The sequence below is a fragment of the Coenobita brevimanus genome, chromosome 81 (genome assembly GCF_032717465.1).
Source record: "Coenobita brevimanus isolate Jiangsu-jjx chromosome 81, ASM3271746v2, whole genome shotgun sequence".
Lineage (NCBI taxonomy): Eukaryota > Metazoa > Arthropoda > Malacostraca > Decapoda > Coenobitidae > Coenobita > Coenobita brevimanus.
Window position 1 is genome coordinate 4,867,978 of NC_137034.1, and position 27,002 is coordinate 4,894,979.

Here is a 27,002-nt window from a genome sequence, read left to right on the forward strand (position 1 = left end):
TTTATACGTTATTTATGCAGAGTATGGCGATATTGGATTTATGTAACGCAGAACAGGGCAGTAAGGTGTTATAAGCAAAATAAATCGCTTAGGGTAAGGTGTTAGGGAACTTCCTTAACCGACGGAACTGGGCCACTCTCGGAACTTGAAATCTTAGAGCGGTATTCTTGTAAGTTAAGGAAGTTCCCTAACACCTTTTCCTAAGCTATTTATTTTGCTTATTACACTCCTCTTCTAGGTTATATAAATTCATCTAACATTGCCATACTCTGCATCAGTAACGTACTAAACGATATTAACCAGCCATATCCAAAAATTAATCGCTAAGGAACAGGTATTAAGGAGTCACCTTGGTAGAATATAGAGCCGTAGCGTTATCTCATTCTACCACTGAGCTACGTGAAATAAGCAGCAAAAGGATGAAAATCTGGGCCAAGTTAAGATGAAAGAAGTCTAGTCATGAAGAAGTGCTACGCGAAATAAACTGGAAAAGGACGAAAATCTGGGCCTAGTTAAGGTGAGAGGAGTATAGTCACGAAGAAGTGCCAGCCTACGCGAAACAAGCTGCAAAGGGACGAAAATCTGGGCCAAATTAAGCTGAAAGGTGTATGGTCACGAAGAAGTGCTACGTAAAATAAGCTGCAACAGGACGAAAATCTGGGCCAAGTTGAGGTGAAGAGAGTACCGTATAGTCACGAAGAAGTGCTACGTGAAATAAACAGCAATGGGACGAAAATCTGGGCCAAACTAAGATGAAGAGAGTATAGTGGCGTGGTCAGAGGGGGCGAACATCAGGCACATCGATTCAAATCCCTAAGAGTCGCCTGGAGGTCTGCCCAATATGTCATGATAACGGGAAAGCTGGTCGACTGTCATCACCATCATCATCATCATCATCATCATCATCATCATCATCATCATCATCAATATTCGATAGCATCTGTTAAGTACGGTAATTTTTAGAAACATTTTTTCCTCCTCCTCCTCCTCTTCTACATCTTCTGTTTTTCTTTTTTTTCTTCTTTTTCTTCCTGTTCTTCTTCTTGGTCAGATGTGATCGATACTGAATGAGGTGGGGGATATCATGTGTCGGGGGGGTTGGGGAGGGGGGTGTGGGGCGGTTATCATGGGCCCACTGTCATCTCTTTTCACACACGCACACACCTACATCACAGAAACACGCACATAGTTACACTTACGGGGATAATACTGGAGTACGCACATTGATGCAAATGTACACGGGAGGCATACTGGAAGATACACACACACACACACACACACACACACACACACACACACACACACACACACACGTTGGAAAATATTATCTACATTTCAATTTCGACGAGATCTTGCTTTAGGACCCTATGTAACCCCTTTCTTTAAGTGGAAAAAAAGGTCTTGATGATGATGATGATGATGATAATGATGACCAGTTATTATTATTATTATTATTATTATTTTTATTATTATTATAACCTTTACCATCATTATTATTACTGCTACTGTGATGATGTTGATAAATGAACTGACATAACTAATGCTCGACTACTTTTCAGCCGCCTGAGAATGAGCTGATGAAGGGGACAGAGCGGCAGTTGTCCGAGGCAGAGCTGCGGGTGCGTCGCTCCCTGCAGCGGCTGGACGTCCCCGACTGGATGAAAAATGCACCGCCACCCCAGCAGGGCTTCCTATTGCGCCGGAGGGACTATGGCCCTGGCGCAGCTGGTGGAGGCGGCTGGTCAGCGTATTCCTCCAAGACAGCTTCAATGACCTCGTTAGGGTCGTCCCGCGCACACACCCCCAACACACCAACCAAAGTGGTAATCCCCACCCGTGTGGCAACGAGGGGTGTAGCAGGGATGGGAGGTGTAGTGTCCCCTGCCTCCAATTCATCTATCTCGCCCTCTCCTAGTGACCGCAGCGGGTCGCTCTTCCACTACCCTGCGTCCCGCTGGTCCACGTCTCGATTGAACTCTGGCACTACCACCCCCACTGGGTCAGTAACCTCCTCCCGCACCACCGCCACATGCAGCCGCCAGCCATACCTGGGGTGGCGCTCACAGACCTCCCTTGCCTCCCTGGCTGGTTCACAGTCCTCCCTCACCAGCTCAGGCTCATACCTCACAGCGGCAGACCGCTTGGCACTAGGAATCACAGCCTACAGCCAGAGGTTTGTAAAACAGCCACAGCCACAGCCACCAGCACAAGACAAGGAGAATTGTCCAGCTGAAGCGAACAGTGCGACACAGTCTGAAGCCAAGGAGGTGGGTGAAGATGGCGACACAAATGGGATTCAACTACAGGTGCCGACGGATGTGGCAGACGTACATTCCTCCATCAAAGAGGTCACATCTGCCATTGTCCACTATTGTAATGAGTCGACACCCTCACCTCGTGCCTCCCCCAGGGGTTCCCCGAGACCTGAGGGCCGTGCACCCTCCCCACGCAGGCTGGTGTGGGTGGAGAGCTCCTTTGTGGGGTCCAGGCCCATCACTTCTCCTGAGACACCCACCAGCTCCTCCCACGCCATCACGCCCACCTCCCAGCTCAACGGCCACGACATGACCGAGGGCGGCGAGGTCAACCCACGGCCGCCGCAGCCCCCGGGTGAGTACCTGCTGGCGTGGTGACCTGACGCTGACCTCGCTCACCCCGCCGCGGCTCACCCCCCTGCCAGGCTGCCGCGAGAAAGCCAAAGTGTACATAGTGTACATGTACCCTTCAGAGTTATCAATGTATAAGAATGCTGTGTATTTTATTCCCTATTCCCCTTCATTTTTAGTTGTGGTAATGTTATACTTTGCATGAATATTCTGTGTGTTGGCATGACTGTACAGCTTGGCGTGTCACAAACGGTGTTGCAGCAGTGTTGTCATGGTTCAACTCCCCGGCTATCTGGCCCTGACCCGCCCTCCTCCACAACCCCCTCACCCGCACAACGACAACACCTGGCACGCATCTTGCCAGTTTCCCCTTTAATTTAACTCCTCTGGTCCGTTGACATTTTTTCATTTTAACCAGCCAATCAAAGGACGATTTATTCAACTTTAGGAGGGACCTCAAGTTGTGAAAGTCAGTGCTATCCCTAACCCCTCAGTTTCAAAACTCCTAAGCTGAATACAATCATCTGGTAGCAAGCCCATGAAAAATACGTCATTGTGTTGAAGGAGTTGTGTTTCCTTACAATTCAGTCAAATAATAACCATTTTGTACAGAGGCTACGGCCCTAATTATCAATATGTACATTATACAGATGGTATATAGTGAATGTGATGCATATGTGTGTGAAAGTGAGGACCTGGTAAGTGATATATATAAACTATTTTCCCTCTCTTCAGGACAGGCTGAGTATGCAGAGAGATTTGTACATTATAATCCCTCTCCACAGTGCTTGATTCTTCACTACAATATTCCCATTTAACGTTTCTTAGTGATGAGAAAAGAATTACATTTATAAACAGACTGGCCTGTATTTCCATTTACTGTTCCTGAGTGATAGGAAAAGAATCATTTATACATTGTTTGGCCTGTACTCTTAGTCATGTTGTTGTTATGTAAGTAATTCGAAAAGTAAGAAGGATAGAGGTTTTAAGTGACTGAAATGTCACTGTTGAGATGAAATAAATATATATTTTTACCTTAACATTAATTATTTTTAGCTGTCATTATTCAGATATGCATTATACAGTAACATTTACGTGTGTATGCTCTTTTAACGCTGTATATGTAGAGATATTTATACAAAGTTATCATTATTTGACAACGTGAAGGCCTAAACAGTAATGAAGGTTGATCGGAACAAATGAATTTATACATTTTTTTTTAACGTGCCCACCTAGATCACACATTTATGTATTAAGCTTAAGACATTAATACAGGGTCGTTTGTATGCTGTGCCCTCATATCTTGTGTGTTGCGGGAACTGCTCTGTCTGCTAGTGTGAGGAATGCAGATGTTTTAGTTGCTTCATTAGTATTCAGAAATGCAATCAGTGGATGTTAAAAAACAGATACTATGAAGCATGAAAATGGGAAGTAGAAATTGTTTCAGGGTAAAGCATGGAAGGAGTTAAAGAAAGGTGAAAATGATGCTGGGTAGACATTGGTAGCGCTAACTGGGCCGTCCACGCAACACACGAAGATTGGGATGCACAGTATATAAACCATCCTGTATATCCTTGGTTATATAGCTATTATTTCGGTTTAGTAAATGGTACAGTATATAGTGCAGTATTTTACAGTGGTTTGGAAGCATTTATACATATATATTATTTTTTTGTTCGTGTGATTGTTGTTGCATTTAACGGAGGTCAGCATTAATGGATAGCGTGGTGATGTAGTTGAACTATGACCTATTTCTCTCAGCACCTCCTACCCCCTTGAGAAAATACCCCTTCTCACCAGTTATACATTATTTTAATCTTGATACATCTTGACAATTATATTCATCTTCCGCATGATGTCTAGCAGCAGAGGTGTTAATGAAGGCTGTATCTAACCCCTCCAGTTCCAGAAGATCCCTCAAAGCTGAATATAATTTTTGGAGATAGCAGGAATGAAACTGAAACTGTGTCATCCGACTGAGGTTAACCTGTTCATTTAGATTATGTACTTTTTATTTTCTTGGTACCTTCTGACGATTCTATTCAATTTAGCAGACTTTTCAAATTGCAGGAGTTACATGTTGCCATCTTAAACCCCTTCACAACTAGAGATATTTTGATTTCTTGACTGTAATGGTTTGATATAGCCTTGATTAACTCCTTCGCTACCAGAGATCTTAATTAAATCATCTAGTAGCAGCAAGAATTAAACGTCAAGATACGTCACCCGGCTGGTAGGGGTTAATGTGTGTAATATATATACCATGTAGACTAATCTCTGCCATAATTAGCCCCTTCAGACCAATGACGTTTTAAGTTTAGTCATGCCATCTCCAGGCAATTTATTCAGCCTAGGAGACACTTTTCGATCGGGAGGAGTTGATACAGCTCTCATTGATTCCTTCGGTGCTAGAGGGATTCCATGTGGGGGCACTGAAATAACCATGCGACTCCACTGCCAGGTTATATGAACGTCCCTCTACTCCCTTCCTGTTCCCAGAAAGGAGGAGGATGGATTGCAGGAGGAGGATAACTTCAGCCTGCAGTCCACTGGGTTCACATCTCACTTGAACCTGGGGCTATAAATACTACTACTACTACTACTACTGACCCTTTCTCTTCTAAGGTGGTGGTCTAAGCTGAATAAAATCGTCTGGTAACAGCAAGAGTAAAATTTAATAACAGTTGGGACGAAACGATTAGTAATTCATGATGGTAAAAAATATATATATATACTTGTAAATAGTCCTAAATGCCAGAAAAATGAAAAGAAAAAAATGTTATATTACGAGATGCTTTGACAACTGACGCAAATTTAATCCTGTTTTTTCACGTCAGTCCTTTCAGTCCAGCTATGTATATTTTATTCCTGTTTATTTCCAGACGATTCTTATTCAGATCAGACGGGGCATCTAAGAGTTAAGGAGTTAATAATACTCTAACCCCTCCAGTCCAAAAAAATTCCATGTTAAAAATCGTCTGTCAGCGAGAATAAATACAAAATGTCCTGGTGTTGAAGGGGTTGGCTGATTTGGGAGGTGGTAATGCTGAGAGAAGTAGCTGGAGTCCCAAGCTATTTAGGGAGGTTTAGTAAAGCTCTTGTATTTAAGTAGTTTCGGGGCGATGTAATATGCATGCTGAGAGTGGTGAGTTAGGCTACTGTACATGTCAATTGATTATCTTTTTATTGTGTACATATTTCAGTTTGATCATAATACACTTAGCCTTTGTTTACCCCTTTTGTTTGGTTTTTATTCCTTTGTTTTTAGCTTTTAAGTTAGTGCTGTTTCTTTGAGCTGGTTTAGTTTCATTTGCCCTGACACGTAAGGCTAACAAGTGCACGTAGATAGCAAACCGTAATTATCACTTGTATATAGCCAACGATAATAAAAAAATAAAGAAAAATACAACAGAAGTCGTTATTGAGTAGTTGTGCAGCCTTATTCATGTACATTAAGCAGACCAAACATGAATTTCAAACACCTGGTCACCCTCCTTTACCAATTACTCCCATTAGAAAGATTCTCCAAAATTCTTGAACTTTCTTTATATATTATCGAGCTTTGTTACGGTAGATTTATTTATGGATATCAAACTAAAACACACACACACACACACACACGACTTCATTTGCCCCTTCACAACATCAGCTAAAGAAAATCGTCTGGAGGTAATAATAATAATAATAATAATAAACACGTCATCGAATCGGATGGTACTCTAAGTAGCTCTGGAGATTTCGTAACACTTTTTCCATAGCGATTTATTTTACATAACACACCTCAATATCCTCTTGTATGCTACTGATATAAAATATATCGAAATTGGAACGATATAACATACTAGAGGACGTTAAGGTGTAAAATGTAGAATAAATCGCTTGGGAAGAGGTGTTACAGAGCCTCCCATGCTACTTACAGACAGTCATAAGGGGTCAAAGAGAGTGTCATAAGGCGTGTCACAGGGGTGTCATATGATGCCAGAAAATGAATTTAAAAAAATCAGTTAAAAGGGCTATGACTGCTCAAAAGGTGTCTGCTACATTGATTTAAAATAGAAAAAAAAATTATTTAAATTTGAAATAAGTGTCAATTCCTTAATTCTTTATCATTATTATACTCTGATTAAAAGGAAAATATGCAGCTGTTTTAGAATTATTAGTGACTTATTTTTCTTTAACATAATCTTACTAAAAAGAAGAAAAAGATCTTTATTTAAAATGATTATCACTTGACTGCTTATGTTTGTTATATTCTAATTTAAAAGAGGAAAAATACAGTATTTATTTTTTCGACAATTATCAGCTACCTATTTCCTTATGTTTATTGTAACCTAATCCAGAAAAAATACAAACTGTTTTAATCTGATACGATTATGAGTTAACTTTCCTGTGCTTCATTGTTTTTGTTTGAAGCTATTTAATTGCTTATGTTGATTATAACCTGATAAAGAAGAAAAAATGTAACTATTACTTTTAATGGCTGAGTTACTTTCCTGTGCTTCAGTGCCTTTATTTGAATGGTAAGTGATTATTGTGTACGGCTGCTTGTAAATAAATCTTTAGCTTGTATTGCTTCCTGCTGCGGGCGGATCCAGGAATGTTACAAATACAAGGTGTCCAGTTGGATTTTTGAGAAACTTTACGAGGTTAAGTTGATACAGCATTTTTTACTCATTATTAACTCTAGAAAAGCTCCCAAATACAAAAAAAAAAAAAAAAAAGAAGAAATGTCTCACAGGACTCTGCCCATACACTATCTTTTCCAGGCTATTTTGTTATTATTTCTCCTGCATAAGTATAACTACAGAATCTCCTTGGTTGCTTAATACAACTGAGATGATGAGAGAAAGAATTTACCAAGCCTTCATTATTTTGGCACGTGACATGGGCAACCCCTCAAAAATATTCCTGGAACCGCCCCTGCTTAATGCTGCAATAGTGATAAAATTCCAGGCTTCTAAAAATAAGTACAAATTGAGGTATGAAAGCTTTTGATTCTCCCTAATTTACCTGTATCAGTTATAAGCTTTATTTGAGTTATATATGCTGTGGTTCTTGTATTACGCATCTCATTGTTTGTGTGTTGCGCGGACGGCTCGGTTTGTTGTTGTTGTGAGGAGCACAGACATTTTGGTTCTTTCATAAAATTTTTGGCCAACCATGCAATCAATTAATAGAAAATAAATAACTAAATAAATGAATAAAAGAAAAATATAAAAAAGAATCTGAAACATGGAAAGAGTAATGAGAAGTTAAAAAAAAAAATGGATGGTAGATACTGGTAATCTTGACCTGGTAATCTTGACAGTGCCGTTCCCACAACACAAGTGAATTGAGATGCGTTATACATGGACCAGTCTGTATTTTTAGGGTTATATTTGTAAAACAGCCTATGTATCTTGAACTCCATTTAGTATTTTTAATTTTGCAATGTGTTCTTAAAATGACCAGAAAAACATTGGCCTTTTCAGTCCTATGGTTATTTAAATTTGTTATCTTTAGACGATTTTATTTAGCTTAGGAGACTTTCTGAACTGTAGGGGTTAGATAAAGTCTTTATCAATCCCTTCACTACAAGAGGGCCATCCTAAGCTGAATAAAACTGTCTGGAGATAAGAAAAATCCATATAAATTGTCACTGGACTGAATTGGTTAAGTACCCAATTATTAAACCATTCATTATGACCTTCCTTTAACTCTCAAGACCAGGACCCATAATTTCGTCAAATTAAGGAAGCCCCCCAACACCCTTTCCTAAGCGGTTTATTTGGTTTATTACACCCTGCCTTCCTCTTCTGTGTTACTTAAATCATTCCAATATCATCATAATCAGCATAATACAAATTGATATTAGCCAGCCATATCCAAAAATAAATCGGTAAGGAAGAGGTGCTAGGGAGTCTTATTAACCGACAAGAATATGGACCCTGGACAGCCGTAGCAATTTACACCAGCAAATTTTTGACTATTATTTTCAACTAAGGGTCCTCAGTGGCTGAGAGTGTTAATACTGCCTTCATTAACCCTCTCATGACTGGGATAACTCTAGTTTTTCATTTAATGTTAGAGGGAACTGTTCAGCTGTGTTTGCATTGGTTAAGGAAGCACCCTAGCACCTCTTCCTTAGTGATTTATTTTGGGTACAGGTGGTTAATATCCTTTTGTACGTTACCTATGCCGAGGTTAGTGATATTGGAAGGATTTATTCAACAGAATAGGACAGTAAGGTGTGATATGCAAATAAATCGCTCAGGAAAAGGTGTTCAGGGAGCTTCATTATCCGATGTGAATACGGGAGCGAGAGCGTTAAAGTAAGGCATTGCATGATTGAGGATATGAATTTAAAGTACTCTAGCTATGATAAGGGGACATATATGGACAATAATAATGCAAATCTCTATTTTTCTAGCTCGGAGTAAGAGAAAGTGCTATTTGTGAAGCAGTAGAATAGAAAGGGAGGCAATTGGCACGAGTCTTGGTAAGTCTTTTGAATGGTAGAGCTCCAAACCTACTCTCCTCCACTGACACTGTCCTGTTATTAACCTCTGTCCTCAAGTTCCCATGTCATTATGTGCTTGTTAATCAATATGTTGTGAAGTTAACAGAATTATCAATGTATGCAGTTCAGTGACTTATAAATCGTTCTCTCAAATGTTGTAAAAGTAACATAAATACCAAAATATGCAATCCATTTAAAACTGAACTTATAAATTAATTAGAATGACCCTTATATATGGAGACTTATGTCGAAAAATTCTAAATATTCATCACAATATTGATTTTATCTGGTATATGAGATGTGATAAATAGTTCTGATAGAGACTGACAAACTCGATTGAATATTAGATGCAGTTCGGTTATCCTCATGTTCCACTGTTCCCACCACTTGAGAGACTGTATTCTCATTGATTAGGGAAGCTCCCTAGCACCACTTCCTTGGCGATTTATTTTTTGATCATGGCTGGTTAATATCCTTTTGTACATTATTATTGCACGGTAGAGTGATATTGGAAGGATTTATGTGACACAGAAGTGTAACATGCAATAAACAAAATAAATAACTTAGGAAAAGGTGTTAGGGAACTTCCTCAAGTGACAAAAATTCCAGCCAAGAAAGCATCACTAAAGCTCTTCTGTTCTGATGCTCTTCGTGACATTCGTGGTTTTAGATCAGAATTCTTCATTGGTGTCAAAACGATACTCTTTCATCATGAGCCGCAATTTGGGAATGATATGAGTCTAACAGTGCTGGGTCAGGTGAAGAAGGTGGATGTGGGACTAATGGCATGCTTTCTTGGCTAAAGACTGGTGGGTAATGCACACCGTGTGGCTGGATGCATTGTCACGGTGGAGCGGCCTCCCATGGTGGAGCGGCCACCTACCGGTTCACTTCATCTCACATCCTTAAGCAAATGTCTCATAATTTGCAGGTAGAAAGCTGCATAAACAATAGTACATCTGGGGTGAAATTCGAAGTACACAATTCCTTCATTGTTAATAAATACGTGTAATATTAACTTCAATTGTGATTCTGACTGATGAGCTATTTTGGGTCTTGCTAATACTGTCTTCCACTGGGAATGAATTATCAACTGCACAGGTGGCACAGCCTTAGTTTTGCCTTTGCTACGGTGCACTGGCAAATAGTAACTTGGTGCCTGATACTTGGTAACTAGAAGGCTGACGAACAATTAGTGAGGGCGCGATTCACAGGCCACTCATTACAAATCGAGAAAACCAATATCAGAACTTTTTATCACACCTCTTGCACATACAGGATGGTCCATATACTATGCATTGCAATTCTCGTGTCTTGTGGGGATGGTTCAGCCTACAGGTGTGAGGAGCTCAGATATTTTGGCTGCTTTGTGAAATTTCATTACTCTTTCCACCTTAACTTGGCCCAGATTTTTGTCCTTTTGCAGTTCTTTCCACATAACTCAGGGGCAGAAAGATCATACTACGACTCTATATTCTTGCCATAGCACTTATGCGTGACTAGCATCATATTATACTGTTAATCTCTTGTTACAACATAGAATTCGAAATGGAATGGCAAGATTTCTTAACCAGTTTAGCGTAAATAAGTATAGGCATATGCAGTGGTGGACGTATATAACCACACAAGACAATATATGACCCGAGTTATGGGAAGCAGAAAAAAAATGCGTGATAGACAATGGTAATGGTGATTGAGCTCTCCACGCAAGGAAATTGAGATGCGTAAAATATGGGTCATCCTGTACTTATTCCCCCCAACAAGAGATGCTTATTTCATCTGCCTACTGAATATAAAACAATTTCCTTGCCTAACACAGAAAAAATAATCAAGCCACTAACCCCTTTTCGTGTGCAAATTACTAATAATAATAATAATCAAAGGAGAGGTTTGGATAGCCTAGTTCTGAAAGGGCCTCGAGGTTTGTGTCTTCGGGAAAAGGAAGTGTAGAGTCCTTGTCAGTAACTCCCTTCATGCTTTTTTTTTCTTTCTTTCTTTCTGTTACTCACAGACGATTTTACTCAAATTAGGGTAATCTTTTCGAACAGGGGTTGATATGGTCTTTATTCACCCTGTCACTGGTGATTAGGGAGGCCTTCACGCGGTGGCACCAAAATCACTGAACTGTTTTCCTGCCTGGTTGCACAAATGTCCCTCAGCTCTCTCCCTGGTGGACTGAAAGAGAAGGGCAATTGCAGCCTGTTGTCCACTGGGTTCAAATTTCAGACGAACCTAAGATAACAATAACACCCCTTTCAACTTGAGGAAAATTTCTTAAGTTGAATAAAATCGTCTGGGAGCAGCAAGAATAAAAAAAATGACATCTCTGGTCTGAAGGGATTTACTAAACTGGGCCTGGATCAACAAACTTAAGATCAATTTTTTTCGTAACTATATTTATTTATTTATTTATTTATCTGGGGAAGGACAAGAAGGAGAGTTCAAAATTTTTCCATGCCTCAAAGTCACCCTAATTTCTGGAAAAATAAATGTTAATGACAAGTGGAAATTTATTGAGAGAGATTTTGTCTTACAGGATAGACGAAGAAAGGAGAATGCTTAGTCTTTCCATGTCTCTTGTTCATATAAAAACAAATCTGAGTTATAAGTATGTTATCCCAGGAAGAACGAGAGACATGGAAATATTATACATTCTATTTTCCTACCAAAAAATAAATCACAGAAAATTATAGCAAGCATTTTTTTTTTTTCTGCAGGAAGGAAGAGGGGAACACAGACTAATCCCATCTTTTGTTCCCCATGTAAATAAAATCTGTGTTACGAGTGAAAATTGATCTTATGTTTGTCAATGGATTCTGGGCCAAGTGGTGATTGTGCCAGGGTAGTGTGACGTTATTCTCGTGTTACTGGGTTGTTTTTTTGTGTCGTATTCTGGCCGGATTAGGGATCGTATCGTAAGTGGCATTGAAGGCTTCGTAACACCTCTTCCTTAGTGATTTGTTTTGCACATTACCTCCCAAAGTCATGTACTGTTGTGGATATATATACTGATTCACTAAAATACGATAATAACGAAACAGTGAGCAGTGTCTTTTGAATCCCAGTGTTGCAACCTTCAGAACCCAACAAACTTCTCAGAACCATGTGTAAGACTTTCATTGTTGTTCGAATAAAAAGAGCATCGATGTTACTGTCCCACCTGTATAGTCAAAACAGAACTTTGCTTCAAGCGTATATGAGGTGGCATCAGTGGCTGAGTCACTGTAAGGCCACGAAAAATGTCAACTATGCAAACCCAATTACGCTGCTATGAGTTGATGGTCAGTAACTCCATTTAGCATTCTTTTTTTTAAACTAAAGATGGATATTCGAAGGAAAAACAAATGAAATAAAAAACTCTGTACACCAGATTACAGATGTCCTCCATAAAAATTCTGTAACAGTTGGACTAGAACAGCTGTAGGTTGAAGTCTGGAGGAAACTAATCTGGGGAAGTGTGAGGTAGACAAAAACAGCAGAAGCAGCCATATAAACACATTTGATAAAAGAATAGCAACCCATTCTCAGCCAAAGCTTCGTCAGGTTTCCTCTGTGGAACGAATTGTTGCCGTATTCCAGGAATTCATCCTCCACTGTTTCCTAAAATGATCTACACAAGATAGTCGATGGAAAAGGATTTCTTACACGTTTGGTCCCAGGAAAATTTTAAAGAAAATCTGTCTCTAGTGACTCCATGTAGCCTACTTAGGATTACTGACAGGGACCTCCCTCAGAAATAAGCCATGGCTGTCCATGACACTATGGCCCCCAGGCTGGACACCACTGATACTGAAGGACAAAATAATGACTGAGGAAGCCACACTAAGTGTAATATGCGGAGTAAATCGCAAGACCAAATGATTGCAGAAGCCATTCTAAGGTGTCATATGCAAATTGAATCCCCAAGGGAGAGATGGTATAGAGCCTGCGAAGCCCAAGGTGTCGGTATGTACTGTAATTTGTCTCCAGTAAGTTAGTAATGTGGTGTAGAAGAGTGTGTGGTGGACTGCAGTGTGCCGACGCTGACTGAAATTTGTTTGCGAATAAGGTCCCCAAACCGGAGCATCAAGTGATAGTTGATTTAGGGGTGTATATACATTAGTAAGTTTTGGTGTTAACTGGTGTGATAGAACTAACCTTGTCCTATTCTCATCAGTTGAGGAGACTCCCTAACACCTCTTCCTTAGCGATTTATTTTGCTCATTGCACGTCACTGCCCTCCTCTTTGTCAATCATACATCACTACAATCAACATAGATGCTTTAAAATATATACAAGTGATAAGTGACGTTCCATGGGCAGAAATAAATCGATAAGGAAGTAAATCGTTAAGGAAACAAATCTGCAGACTCAGTACCACAATAACATGAGTCTTTCTGTGCTGTTGTGTTGTGTTGTGTTGTGCTGTGTTGTGTGGCATGTACAATAGGCTCGTATTTTCATCCCTTCAGTGGATTCTATATCACCTCTTCCTTAGCAATATATTTGCATATTAAACTAATTTCTTTCTTAACAATTTTTTCTTTTCTTTTTTTTTTTTTTGCATATTACACATTATTCTCCCGACTGTTAATAGTATCTTTTATATCTTGACACACATAGCTTAAACAGAATGTAAAATCTATCAGGGTAGCAGACATGAAAATACGCTGGCTAAGGGAGAGGTGTTAGAATGGCTACTAAGGTAACGAGAATACTTGCCGTAGTAACGTGGCCTTAGTACTCTTGTAAAGGGGTGTGAGTGAGACTGACAGCAGGCCCTTGACAGAGGTGGCGAGCTTGGTGAACAGCCTGAGCAGCGCGTGCAGCAGCCTCAGGGACAGCAGCCGAGACAGCACTGCTGCCAGCACCAATGACAGCACAGCAGTGATTGTGGACAGCAGCTTGGGAGACAGCAGAGCAGACAGCAGGCACAGCCTTTCTGACAGTGGGCAGAGCACGGTGGACCGTAGCACTGTGGGTAGTAGGCACAGCACTGCAGACACTGTCAACAGTGGCCTCAGCAGTCGCAATATAGACAGCTTAAACAGCAGGAGTAGTGTGCTGAGTAGTGCCGGGTGTAGCAGCAGAGGCAGTGTGGGCAGCAGTAGCAGGAGCAGCAGTAGCAGGCCGGGGAGCAGCAGGGACGACATGCAGGCATCCCCTGGCAGTGATGACCTGGCGCCCCGCTCAGGCAATGGGGTGTTTCAGGACGACACCCAGCAAGATGCCCCGCCCCAGCACCAACCCAGCCCCGCACCCACCAGCTACTTCGCCCACATCACTGGCGGGGTCGGGGTCGGGGCCGGGGGGGCAGGCGGGGCTGGGGCCGGGGGGATCAACTACCGGCAAGAGAGCGAAGAGGGAGAGGCGTGGACGGACCTGGGTGGGATGGGGGTCGAAGTAGAGGGGACCAGTCTGGAAGATGTGCTGGATTCTTTACTAGCCTTGCCTGCTGCCTCTCGCTCCCCCAGCCCTGTAACTTCCCACACCCTGGCCCGCCCATTCTCCCACCCGGGGGCTTCTCGCAGCAGCCCTGAAGAACGCCACACTGGGCTGGAGGGCGAGGCGGGAGTGGGCGTAGGAGCGGCACTCCACCACTACGGTCACCTAGGTAACCACGACGTGCCCAGCGACTACAAGACCGACGGGTACCATAAGTCCCTCAGCTACGACCCCGCTCCGCCCCGCCCTGCCCCGGTGTCTCAAAGCTACACCCCTGCCCCACCCCGCCCTGTCCCCACGCCCCTCCTCCCCGCCCGGGATGAAGGTGAGAGCCCTGAGTAAGTTTCACAGTGGTGGTTTGCTTCCGCTTTTTATCACCCTTGCCCTCCCTTTCCCCTCCCCTAGTCTGACCTCACTGACCCGTCTGTGAGGTCACACTGGGGGCGTTGTTGTCTTCCCTTGTGGCTCAACCCATGTCACACAGCCTCTCCCATTGGCCTTACTTTTTTTTAAGTCTGCGGTTACCCTTATTAAAAGGTACCATGGAGAATATTAACCATTACCAAACCATACTACTCTACCTTTAGTTACCATAATTACCCCAGCTTATTTAAAAGTTTCCCTGCAAAGTATTTAAGCGTTACCAAATTCTGTTTCCCTGAATTTAGTTACTGCAGTTACGCTCAGCTTCAGCAAAGGTTACCTAGAAGTGCTTAAGTATTACCCAGTTACATTACTCAGATTCCAGTTACCAAAGCTGCCCCCACCTTGATTAAAAGTTACCCAAACAGTACTTAAACATTTCCAAATACTCTTCCCTTGGCTTTAATTACCTTGATTACCCCCACCTACATTTAAAGTTACTCTGAAAACCAAATCTATCTGATAATATTAATCTGTATTTAATTATCAACTATGCTGGACAAAACCCGTCAATAAGATAACATTTTTGAATCATTTTTTTCTAATCTGTTATTATTTTTTTGATTTTATTCTGTCTATAATCTATTCTAATTTATTATATTTCGTCCTTATATTATATTTTATTTTATTTTAATCTATTGTTATTCTGTTTTATTTGTCTTTATTCTGTTTTGTCTTTACTTTATTGTTATAGTCTATTTTATTTTATTTATTTCATTTTATTCCACTTTTTGTATTATTATTTTCTTCCAATTTTATTAAATTTTATTTGTCTTTATTCTATTCTGTCTTTAGTGTATTTTATTTATTTTAGTTTACTTTATCCCATTTTATTATTACTTTATCCCATTACTTTATCCCATTTTATTACTTTATCCCATTACTTTATCCCATTTTATTATTACTTTATCCCATTACTTTATCCCATTTTATTACTTTATCCCATTACTTTATCCCATTTTATTATTACTTTATCCCATTTTATTACTTTATCCCATTACTTTATCCCATTTTATTATTACTTTATCCCATTTTATCACTTTATCCCATTTTATTACTTTATCCCATTACTTTATCCCATTTTATTACTTTATCCCATTACTTTATCCCATTTTATTATTCTCTTCTGTTTTTAGTCTTATCTATTTTTTTCTATTTAATTCTTTTCTATTAAATTCTGATGTTGAAAATACGTCACTCCATTGAAGAGGTTAATTAATACTGACCTGTGCAATATTAACCCTGATTTAAATTACCCTGCTGGCTAATTACTCACTAAATCCCCCTATACTCTACCTTACTATATAGCTATTATAAGATCCCATACTTGACGCCAGTGTCCCTCAACTTGTGTAAAAAATGTTAATATTATTTTCACCACTTACAGGATTTAATACCAAAAATTGTGAATAGTAAAATTTGCAGTGGTGTATGTGTGGCTCTGGTAATTTTCCCTAAAGTTTATAATGGCAGTTAAAGTTTACACCAATTAAATATCTCGAAATTTGCGACAGAAAAATCACAGAGGAAAAATGTCGATTCTCGTAATCTATAAATCTCGTTATGGCAATTTTTCGCCTACCAAAAATCTCACTTATTTGCGACAGAAAAGCCATACAGGAAAATGTCTTAAAATTTTTCTATGTACTTATGGTAAAGATAAAATTCCTGTATTGCATGTAAAATAATACCATATACTGATATAAACGAGTTAAATACAAGTAATACGAAATATATCCATTTTTTGCAACAGGTACAGTTCAAAAAAGAAATTATTTATGCTTACTTCTGATATATGAACAAGATTTCACGTATACCAGTAATAATAATAATAATAATAATAATAATAATAATAACAATAATAATATCTTCCAAAATAATCAGCTATTCATTTATTCTGAACTGCATGAAATTTAAATAATCAAATATACATACTGGGTTTCAAATAATTTACAGTGAAACGAATATATGGAAGAAAAATAATACGCAAAATTGGCGTTATCATGCTTATACTAACTCTGCTGTGACGATCCTAAGCAGAATGTTATATAAATCTGGCATTATAATTGAGCCGAGTAGAGTATGCTATCACTCGAGGGGCATTTATGTGAACCTTAGTCGCTGTGCCTGTTATCCGCCTGTCTAAAATGATACAAAAATTTCCCACCATTCCAAACTTCAATCATTGCCAAGAACGTCCCAATAGGTATCCTGAAAATTAAGAGTAACTGATGCCATGAAGCTAATCAGTAACTAACCCCATAAAATAAATCACAAGTTCCTGATACACTGATCTTCATCCAAAATTCCTGAGACCCTGAAGTTTAAGTGAGAGTTACTGACGCCATGAAGTTAATTTTGAGTTGTTGAAACCCAAAAATAAAATACAAGTTACTGATCCCCTCATGTGGTATTCTGGAGGGTGAGTGAACCAAAGGAAGGGCTGTTGTGTTCGTGGGATGCAGGCTAGAGTGTTACCCTAGCCATTCTGGTCTGGTGTCCTTGTTAATAATACATCCAGGGGTCGAAATCACTAACATGCTTACGAAACCTTACGAGAAATTTTCAACTGTAATTTCATGTAGACGTCTTTTTCCATTTCCTTTTAAATTAATTCTTGTCTCCTTCTTCCTCAGACGAGTTTACTCAGCTAAGGACATATTTTTTAAAACTAGAGATGAAGATATTGCATTCATTTACCCTTTCACTACACAGGACTTTCATGGGTTGAATAAAATGGCCTGGAGGTGGGAAGAATATGGCAAAGAAATGCGTCATCGGCGTTAATTTTGGTGTCGTGTTTCTTAGTTTATTCTTTCTACTGCCAGATTTTTATATCCAACCTAGGAAAATATTCGTAGTGGTGAATGGGTTAGTCCATGCAATATCTGACCCCTCCAGGTCGATAAAGTCTCCCAAAAATAGTCTTCTCATGACAGCAAGAGAGACATTTTAAAGTCAACGTACTGAGGGAGAAATCTGTCACAACACAATGATACTGAAGTGCCAAATTTTACCATCTCTTAACAATTGTGAGAGGAAAATATATGAAAATGTTAGTGATTCCTGCCTGTGATATCCTGTTGTGTCTGTCATGCTATACCTCAGTGTTTTGTATTAAAAAAAAAAAAAAATAACACAATACCTGACCAGCAATTTAAACCATGTCTAACAATGTACTACCGAAGTTTAATGATTTTCTATTTGCAGTTTATTTCTCGAGTGGTCACCTTGAGTGTTCAGAATGAGTAAGTCCAAAATTTCTGCTCGCCACACTTTTAAATTAGGCCGTTTCCACAGTCACTGCTTTTTTTTGTCAGGATATGGCTAACCAATTTTTTCACTCTTCTGTTTCCGCTTCAACATTCACTTTTGGCAATGATGTCGGCGAGCGCACGAACTGTTAATTTGAGCATTATTAGAACGGTTACTATGGAATCCTTTGGGCTTGTTTATGTGATCAGTGTCGGAGCATGTTTTTGAAGCTTGGTTACGATTACTGCTCAAGCAGTGAATACGTAGAGTTGGGAATCAGTGTTGTCATCTACACTATTACTTCTTGAGCTCAGCATCGCTCTACTGCTTGATAATATGCTCTGGCCTGATTGTGTAAATGAGCCTTTAGTAAGCTCTATACCTCCTTAATGAAGCTTGCCATGTTGGGGATGTTGGAAAGTGCACGAACCATTAATATAAGAATTGTTAGAGGTTACCACAGAATCCTTATTTATTTTCATGACTTCCCAGTGATACATGTCTGGGATTCTATTCTATAACATTAGCATTTTTAAAACAGTTACCATAGAATCCTTAGTGGGCAAACTTATCATATTGGGGACTCCTTCGGTTGAGATCCAAATGAAACAACTGTGGAAGCGGCCCCTTAGACACACACATTATAATTTCTCTAGGTTCACCATAACAGGCGTCGCTACCACATACTATCCTTGTCACATTCCTACCCAAGTAACAGTGCCTTCCCATCACTAACAGTTCTTTGTCACAGAGTAGAGTGCAATTTAGTGGTGAGCTTTGAGGAAATGTGAGCATGCAAATATTTCTTAAGTTCTTCAACCTTCACTTTGACACCTGGTGGTCTAGTAGTCGGAATGCCCTAATCAGAGAGGCAACCTTGCATGGGTTCGACCCCCAAGAAGGGCCTGGAGGTTTTTCAGTAATAAAATGCCACCAAGGGGAGTAGACTAATCATCTGGTCTTAAATGTCCTGGACCGAGGTTGCCTAGAACTAGTCCCCTACATCTCCAAAGAGTTAAATGTGATTGGTAGTTAACGATATAATTTCCTGTCTCTTGGTTATGCTTCTCGGAATGTTTATAAATTACAGTAACGGTTCCTGAATCTGAAAATTCTGATTACATTTAACATCACAGTTTTTGCAACTGACAGATCTAATTAAATTTAGCATCACAGTTTCTGAATTTGACAAATCTGATTGCATGTACTCTATATTCGTTTCCTTCAATGCGATTTAGTTTTTTTTTATTTGACTAAAATCAGTCCAGTGTATCCTGCCAAGGGAGTTTCTAGCATTTCAAAGGCTAATCGTGTTAACTTGTCAACCATTTTACAACTGGAATTTATATCCACAAAACAGAATCGTCTTGTGGCACTCTGTATGAAGTAACAATACTTTCACAGAGCCTACCAAAAATAAGATGTTTTGCATACATAGACAAATTACATACATACATACAGTACAAGCATAAATAACAGTACATACAAACATAAATACAGTAACCATAAACTGCAGACACAAAACTTCAAGTCAGCAGTGCATAACATTGGACAATATCCTAGTAAACTTAGGAAGCTGCCTCACTTTTCAATTTCTATATATAAAAAACCCTGTGATGTTACTGAAACGGTAATAAGCTGTTTGAATTTCGAGAAGTAAAACAGCAGAGAATAACTTTATATATTTTAAGCAACAATTCCAAAGTACTTTTAAGCAGTTGAGAGAGATATCTGATATTTGTTTACAATAATTCTGAAGTACTTTTTGCATTCTGAGATGCAAAATACCAGAGAGAAAGATTTTATTATTCTAAGTAATAAGTGAAATATTTGCCTGCTGAAATTTCCTGGAAGTGTAACCTTTTTTCCTGTCACTTATAAGCTGTTTATTTTTTATTTTATTTTTATTTTTTTGTCATGGATAAGATTCTGGGTTGACCTTTGACCCTTTTCCAGGCCAAGCACAGGTAGTCTAGTCTCGCGGACAACTCGTCATTACCTCTTGTGTTGTTCCATGACCAAGCAGTAGATTAGAGAACATGAGGAAAGTGAGAAAAGAAAGAGAGAGAGAGAAAGAGAGGGAGAGAGGAAGGGAGGGTAGTGCAAGCTCCCCAAATCCTGGTCTCCTCTCTCATCCCCCACCCTCACTACAGCTCCTCCCCCTTTGGTCTTCAAGAGTCACCCCCCTCCTCCTCCCCCTCCCCCAGGTACCAGCTTATTCCCACTCAACTACAGCTTTAATGGCACAATTATTTTCATTTTTCATATTCCTCCTTCCTTTGTGACAGCAGGAATGGAGGAAGAGTGTGGCCGGTGGTTCTGCGTACCGGGTTTATCGTAAAAACAGTGTCGCTTCCAAACCAAAATTTTTTCCGATGTTAGGATACAATCAGAGCATTCAGTCATCTCAAAAATGGAACTCTGAATAACGACGATTAAAAGAAAGTAAATTCATGACTAAAATAAAGCGTTCGTTGTGGTGTATTGCAATCAGAGCAGAGGCCATGTCAAAAACGAAAGCTTTTAATGGGCTACAGCCAAAATATTCTGTCGCTTTTCCGGTGTCAAATTGTAATCAAAGCGTACAATCGTGTCAAAAATGAAACTTTCTAATGAGTTACAATCAAAATATTCAGTCGCAGTCAAAGTAATTCCTCAGGTAATTTAATTCAGAAAAGCCATCCGTATCAGAAAACTATAAACGCTTACAATTAAAGCCATTATTTGCATCTAAATAATTAAAGCTTTATATATACTGGGTTACAACTTAAATATTCAGCAGTGTCCACACCAAAACTTTAGCTATTATGGGTTAGCCACGGAAGTCCACGAAGATAGAAGTAGGAGGGACAAGATATTTTATATTGTTAGTACTCAGGGCTTTTGTTCTCAAATTCATATGCCTGGTGAGATCAAAGAGCCAAGCTATGGGTCTCTTCAGTCAGTACAGTTGTAAGAAAATAATGGATGATGATGATGATGATGATGATGGTTAGGATGTGATATAGGCAACACTCAAGATGATAGTACCGTAAAGCAAAATAAGTCGTTTAGGATGAGGTACTAGGGAGCTTCTTTAGCCGATAAGAATACGAGCCATGTTATGTTTCTCTCAAATTCTCTGGCCATGAATGATTCTCTTTGATATGATGCGTCAGGGGGGAAAGTGAAGGACATGCCCTCAGTGTGAAGTGGACGCAGTGGAATAGCTGACTAATTTTTGCCCCTACTGTTAAATCATAAAAAAATTACTGCCATCATCATCATCATCAGGAAATTGAGGACGTTTAGCTTGTGACTTGTGACTGATGCGTTATGGGGTTAATTTCCCGAAGGATAATTGGTTAAGAGAGATGGGGTTAATTCACCGAAGGACAAATAATAAAGAGGGATGAGGTTAATTTACTAGAGGACAATTAGTTAAAAAGAGAGGTGGTTAATTTACTGGACAATTAGTAAAGAGACAGGAGGTTAATTTACTGGACAATTAGTAAATAGAGAGGGGGTTAATTTCTGGTCTTGGAGTGCGTCATAGCGATATAATTAGGGATCTGGGTGTCACTTAGACTGTTGCAGGTCATGTTAGGGTGAGAATGGGACTTTGAAAACACTAACTGTCTGCCTTATAACCCTCGTGTCTTCGATAGGGTTGGATTTAAGTTTCTCTCTCTCTCTCTCTCTCTCTCTAGGAACTCCTTCACTCCACAGTTTTTTTTTTTTCCCTTTATTTTGGCTACTTACAACGAATTAATTTTGCTTATCTATAATGGCGTCTTTTTTCATATTACCACTGTTATCTCCTATCTTTTTTTTTTTTTCTTAGGATAGAATTTTCGAACTGCAGATAAACCCTCTATAAACTCCTTCAAAATTATAATCAGGCCTTTACGTGTTGATGGTTATTTGATTGAGCATTGTAATTATTTTTTTTCCCTTCCTCTGTTCATCTGTTTAAACATGAGATGTGATTAGCTTGGATCGCATACTTAACAACGATAGAGAGAGAGAGAGTAGACGTTCGTTCGTGTGCTCAGTATCACAGTTATCAACACCTAAATTTGTTCGTTATGTTCACCCTTCATTGAACATTACAGCGTAGTGTCAGAAACGATAACAGACCAGACGCGTTCAATATCACAGTTATGAACACCTAGAACGGCTTGTTATGTTCATCCTCCCTTGAACATTACGTTGTGGTGCTGGCAATGATTCAGAGAAAGATCAGACGTATGGAAATGTTAGGTGGGAGGGAGACGCAGGTCAGACCTTGAATTCTTTTTTCTCTAACGTTCCAGCCTACATAGAACCCAGTTTCGAATACACGTCCCATCGTCACAGTTACGGATTATCTAGAACTGCTTGTTGTGTACGCCCATCACTGAACATTACAGCGTGATGTCAGAAACGATAAATCACACATGCGTTCTCATCAAGTACTTTAATATTGATGAAGTTACCACCACATTTATCAAGTTATCACCAGAAACTGAAGTTTTTTTTTTTACTGCTTTATGATCTAAATTTTACGTCACTGATATAGCCCTTACATCACTGCTTGTCTGCTAAGCTAGGGTCAATTTCTGCATAGTTCCAATCGTCCCCTAGAAAGCAGATCGGAAAAGTCGTAGAAAATGTCGAAGAAATAAGGTCAATCTGATATCCGAGGATCGCTGAGGCAGACAGTTCTTGCCACCCTAGTCTTTGCTTTGATTATGACCCTCAACTGTCGATGTTACTCCCAGGTCCCCAAGTATACCGTTGCGTGACTTAGTGGATGTCAAGCCTAGCCCACTCTCTCCCTCCCCGGCCACGCCTCCCTCCTCTCTGGCACTCCTCTTGCTTGGCACACATGGCACCTCACTCCTCTTAGCTTCCTGCTCTCGATTCCTATACTCTGTTCACTTCAACTTGGCCTAAAATTGCCATCTCTCCAGCTTGAATGCTGAACTGTAACCAGACAATATGGTGCTGTACTCTTTTCACTTTATCTTGGCTTATAATTGCCATCTTTCCCCATCTTGAATGCTGAGCTGAAGCAGATATATAATGCTAGAATATGATGCTATACTCTCCTCACTTTAACTTGGCCTAAAATTTCTATCCGTCCATAGTGAATGCTGAGTTGAAACAAAACATACAAAGCTAGAATACGATGCTATACTCCTTCCACTTGAACTTGGCCTAAAATTGCAATCTCTCCATCTTGAATGCTGAGCCGTAACAAGAGAAATCCTTCAGCCCGAGGTCATGTTATTTTTCGGTTTATTTCTAGCTTACGTCAGACGATTTTATTCAGCTTATGAGAGGTCTTAGGGGTGAGGGAGCTTAGAGGGTTTAGAACGCGGACTCACTGGCAGCGGGAGGACACAGGGAGGTGTGGAAGGGTTTTTTTTTGCAGCAGTTTATCCCATATGACTCACAGTAGTTTAGGAAGGAGGTTGGAGCCAGTATCTTGAAAATTCAGCTCAGGTAGTTACTGTGACGTGAACACTTGCGTCTGGCTCCTAAGAGGAAATTTTAGTATGGTTGCACCTGATTAGTATAGCTTCACTGATCAACAAGCTTCTTCACCACGACAAGGCAACGTTTATTCAAAGATGGAACACGCCAACAGCAAATAGGTCAGAGTGAAAAAAGATAAGAGAGGCATTTCCCTTATTTATTTTCCTGCTTGCCATAGTCTCTCTCTCTCTCTCTCTCTCTCTCTCTCTTTCTCAATAATTTCTTTTTCTTCTATGCTAAATTCTCTTATGGTGTATTTAAGTCTTACGACGGTATTCCTGTGCAGTTAGGAGCTTACTAACACCTCTTCCATACCGATTTATTTTTAGATGTGGCTCACTAATAGAGTTTTGTACTTTATTTATGCAGAGCGTGGCGATTTATGAAGGATTTATGTAATACAGAAGATAGTTGGGTATAATAAGCACAATAAATCGCCTAGGAAAATGTGTTAGGGAGCTTCGTTATGCGACGAGAATACGAGCTTTATACTTTATTTCAAATGCCAGACGATTTTATTCAGCTGAGAGCGAGTCATAGGAGCTTGGTGTCAATATTGTCCCCATTAACCCCTCTCATGGATGGGGCAACTCTAGTACTCTATTCCAGACAACGCCAGGCGATTTTATTCGGCTGAGAGGGAGTCATACGAGCCTGAGCGCAAACCCCTCTGTTCACTGACCTATTTTGTCATCTTATTCTTGCTACCTTCAGACGATTTTCGGTGTGTTGTGTTGTAGTGTGGTGTGATGTGGAAGGGTGATTTGGTATGGTGTGGTGTGGAAGGGTGATTTGGTGTGGTATGGTGTGGTGTAGTGTGGGAGGGTGATTTGGTGTTGCGTGGTGTGATGTGGAAGAGTGATTTGGTGTGGCGTGGTGTGGTGTGGTGTGGGAGGGTGGTTTGATTTGGTGTGGTGTGGTGTGCTGTGGGAAGGTGATTTGGTATGGTGTGGTGTGCTATGGTAAGGCGATCTCGTGTGGTGCAGTGTGGTGTGGTGTACGGCGCTGTGGGAAGGTGATTTGGTGTGGCGTGATGTGGTGTTGGAGGGTGACTGTGTGTGGTGCGGTGTGATGTGGTGGGGAAGATGGTAATTTGGAGTGCTATGACGAGGCATCTCTTCGCAAAAGTCACTCAAATCAACAGGAATGAAAAAACACCACCTCCGGAAATCACTAGTGCGAAACAGACGGACTGAGCCGATCCTAGAAAATACACCACACGACTAAAGCTACTATTAATACAACCAAAAACAACTTCAAATTCTGTGAACAGGTAAACCGTGGGAGGCGATGTTAAAAAATGGAAGAGTTTGGAAAAGGTCATTTGAGAGAAAGCGATGCGGAGGGGGAGAGGCAGTGGAAAGACAAAGGGAGTGGGAGAGAAGTGGGATGGGTGAGATAGATAGACTGATAGATAGATAGGTAGATAGATAGATAGGTAGGTAGGTAGGCAGGTATACAGACAGATACAGAAGTATGGACAAAAAAAAAAGAAGCAAGCAGTCAGATATAGATAGATAAATAGATAGACAGAGAGAGACAGAAACTTAGACAGATAGACAGGTACATAGACTGACAGGTAGATAGACTGACTAACAGAATGACTAACTGATACATACATACAAACAGAGAGAGAGAGAGAGAGAGAGAGAGAGAGAGAGAGAGAAGGGAGGTGAAAGAGGAGAGTAATACTGAAATAGACAGAAAGATAGATAAATAATACATTCATACATAGCTCAGTGGCAGAGACAGTGCCATGGCTGTACACCTTTGCATAGCACTTCTTCGTGAGTAGCACCATATTCTAGTGTAAATCTAGTTACAACTCAGCATTCAAGGTGGAGAGATGGCAATTTTAGGCCAAGTTGGAGTGAAATGACTATAGCACTCCAAGGATTAGTATATTTAAGACTAGTAAAAGAATTTGGATTTAGCTGGGAAAGAAAACAAAGACCTATATTCTCCCTAGCACCTCTTCCTTAGCGATTTATTTGTGGATATGAGTGGTTAATGTCCTTTTACACCTCTTTCTTAGCGATTTATTTCTGGATATGGCTGGCTGGGATCCGTTCTTACTTTGTTTATGCAGAGTATGGTGATATTAGAGTGCTTTAAGTAACAGAATAGGACAGTTAGGTGTAATATGCAAAATAAATCGCTTAGGAAAAGGTGTTAGGGAGCTTCCTTAACTGACTAGAATACCTGCCCAAGACTGTGACGGGGGGGATGGCCCCTTCACCCTCCCCCCCGTGTTTCTCGACCATGAAAGGGTTAATGATAAGGATTACAGGAGGCTCCCTAACACCTCTTCCTTGGCGATTTATTTTCCAAACCACAGATTAATATCCTCTTTCTTGCTTTAGACCTTTTTAATACCGACATAGATTGCATAAATAACACACAAGAATATAGTAACGGAGCAGAATCAGGAATAAATCGGTAAGGAAGGGGTGTTAATGAGTTGCCTAATCGCACGAGAATACCGTCTTTAGCTCCCCTCCTTCCTATCTAGCAATCTATCTATCTATCTATAGCCAGACGTCATAATCCCGTATGGGGTGGCCGTTTGTCTTTCAGTTATTTGTTTTACGGGGAGGGGCACTAACCCTCCTCCAATCCACTTGCTGGCACGGAAGGAACAAGTATGGGTTCGTTATATGGTTACTACCCAGCGTTGTAAATGGTTTCCTGGCTTAAAGGAAACCATTTGGCTTGTCCCTCAATGTAAAGCCACTTGAAAAGGAAAGAAGAGTAACAAAAAGTGACTGGAAAGATGGGAGAAATAGGAAGAGAGGAGGACAGACACAGAAAAACAATGATGAAGGTGAAGGAAGAAGTAGGCAGCACTACATCAATTGTGTGGGTAGTGGTGAGAAATAGGAAGGGAGGAGGGCAGACACAGAAAAAGGATGATAAAGGTGAAGGAAGAAGTAGGCAGCACTACATCAAGTGAGTGGATGATGGTCGTCACCACCTACCACCTACCTCCCTTCTCACAGTTGAATAAAATCGTCCGGCGATGACGGAAAATAATATTGAGTTCCATCTACCATGAAAGAGTTAGCTTCTCTCTCTCTCTCTCTCTCTCTCTCTCTCTCTCTCTCTCTCTCTCTCTCTCTAATACCCCAGCTGAAGGTTGGTTTCTTTCAACCCTTTGCGAATATGAAGTTGTCTCGTTTGAGTTTGGGATGAGACGGGGTGTCTCTCTCTCTCTCTCTCTCCCTCTCTCTCTCTCTCTCTCTCTCTCTCTCTCTCTCTCTCTCAAAATCTACCCTCGAACGTTACAGTATTAT

The 27,002-nt window shown here is 40.2% G+C and overlaps 1 protein-coding gene across 1 annotated transcript in view; it reads left to right on the forward strand.

Annotated features, from left to right (window-relative positions):
- Positions 1–27,002, forward strand: part of LOC145409534 (uncharacterized) — a 256,083-nt gene that overhangs the window by 220,059 nt on the left and 9,022 nt on the right. The window contains exons 5-6 of the mRNA XM_080279923.1: positions 1,560–2,610; positions 13,874–14,867. Of these exons, the coding sequence (XP_080136049.1) occupies positions 1,560–2,610; positions 13,874–14,867 (2,045 nt within the window). The remainder of the gene's footprint in view (positions 1–1,559; positions 2,611–13,873; positions 14,868–27,002) is intronic.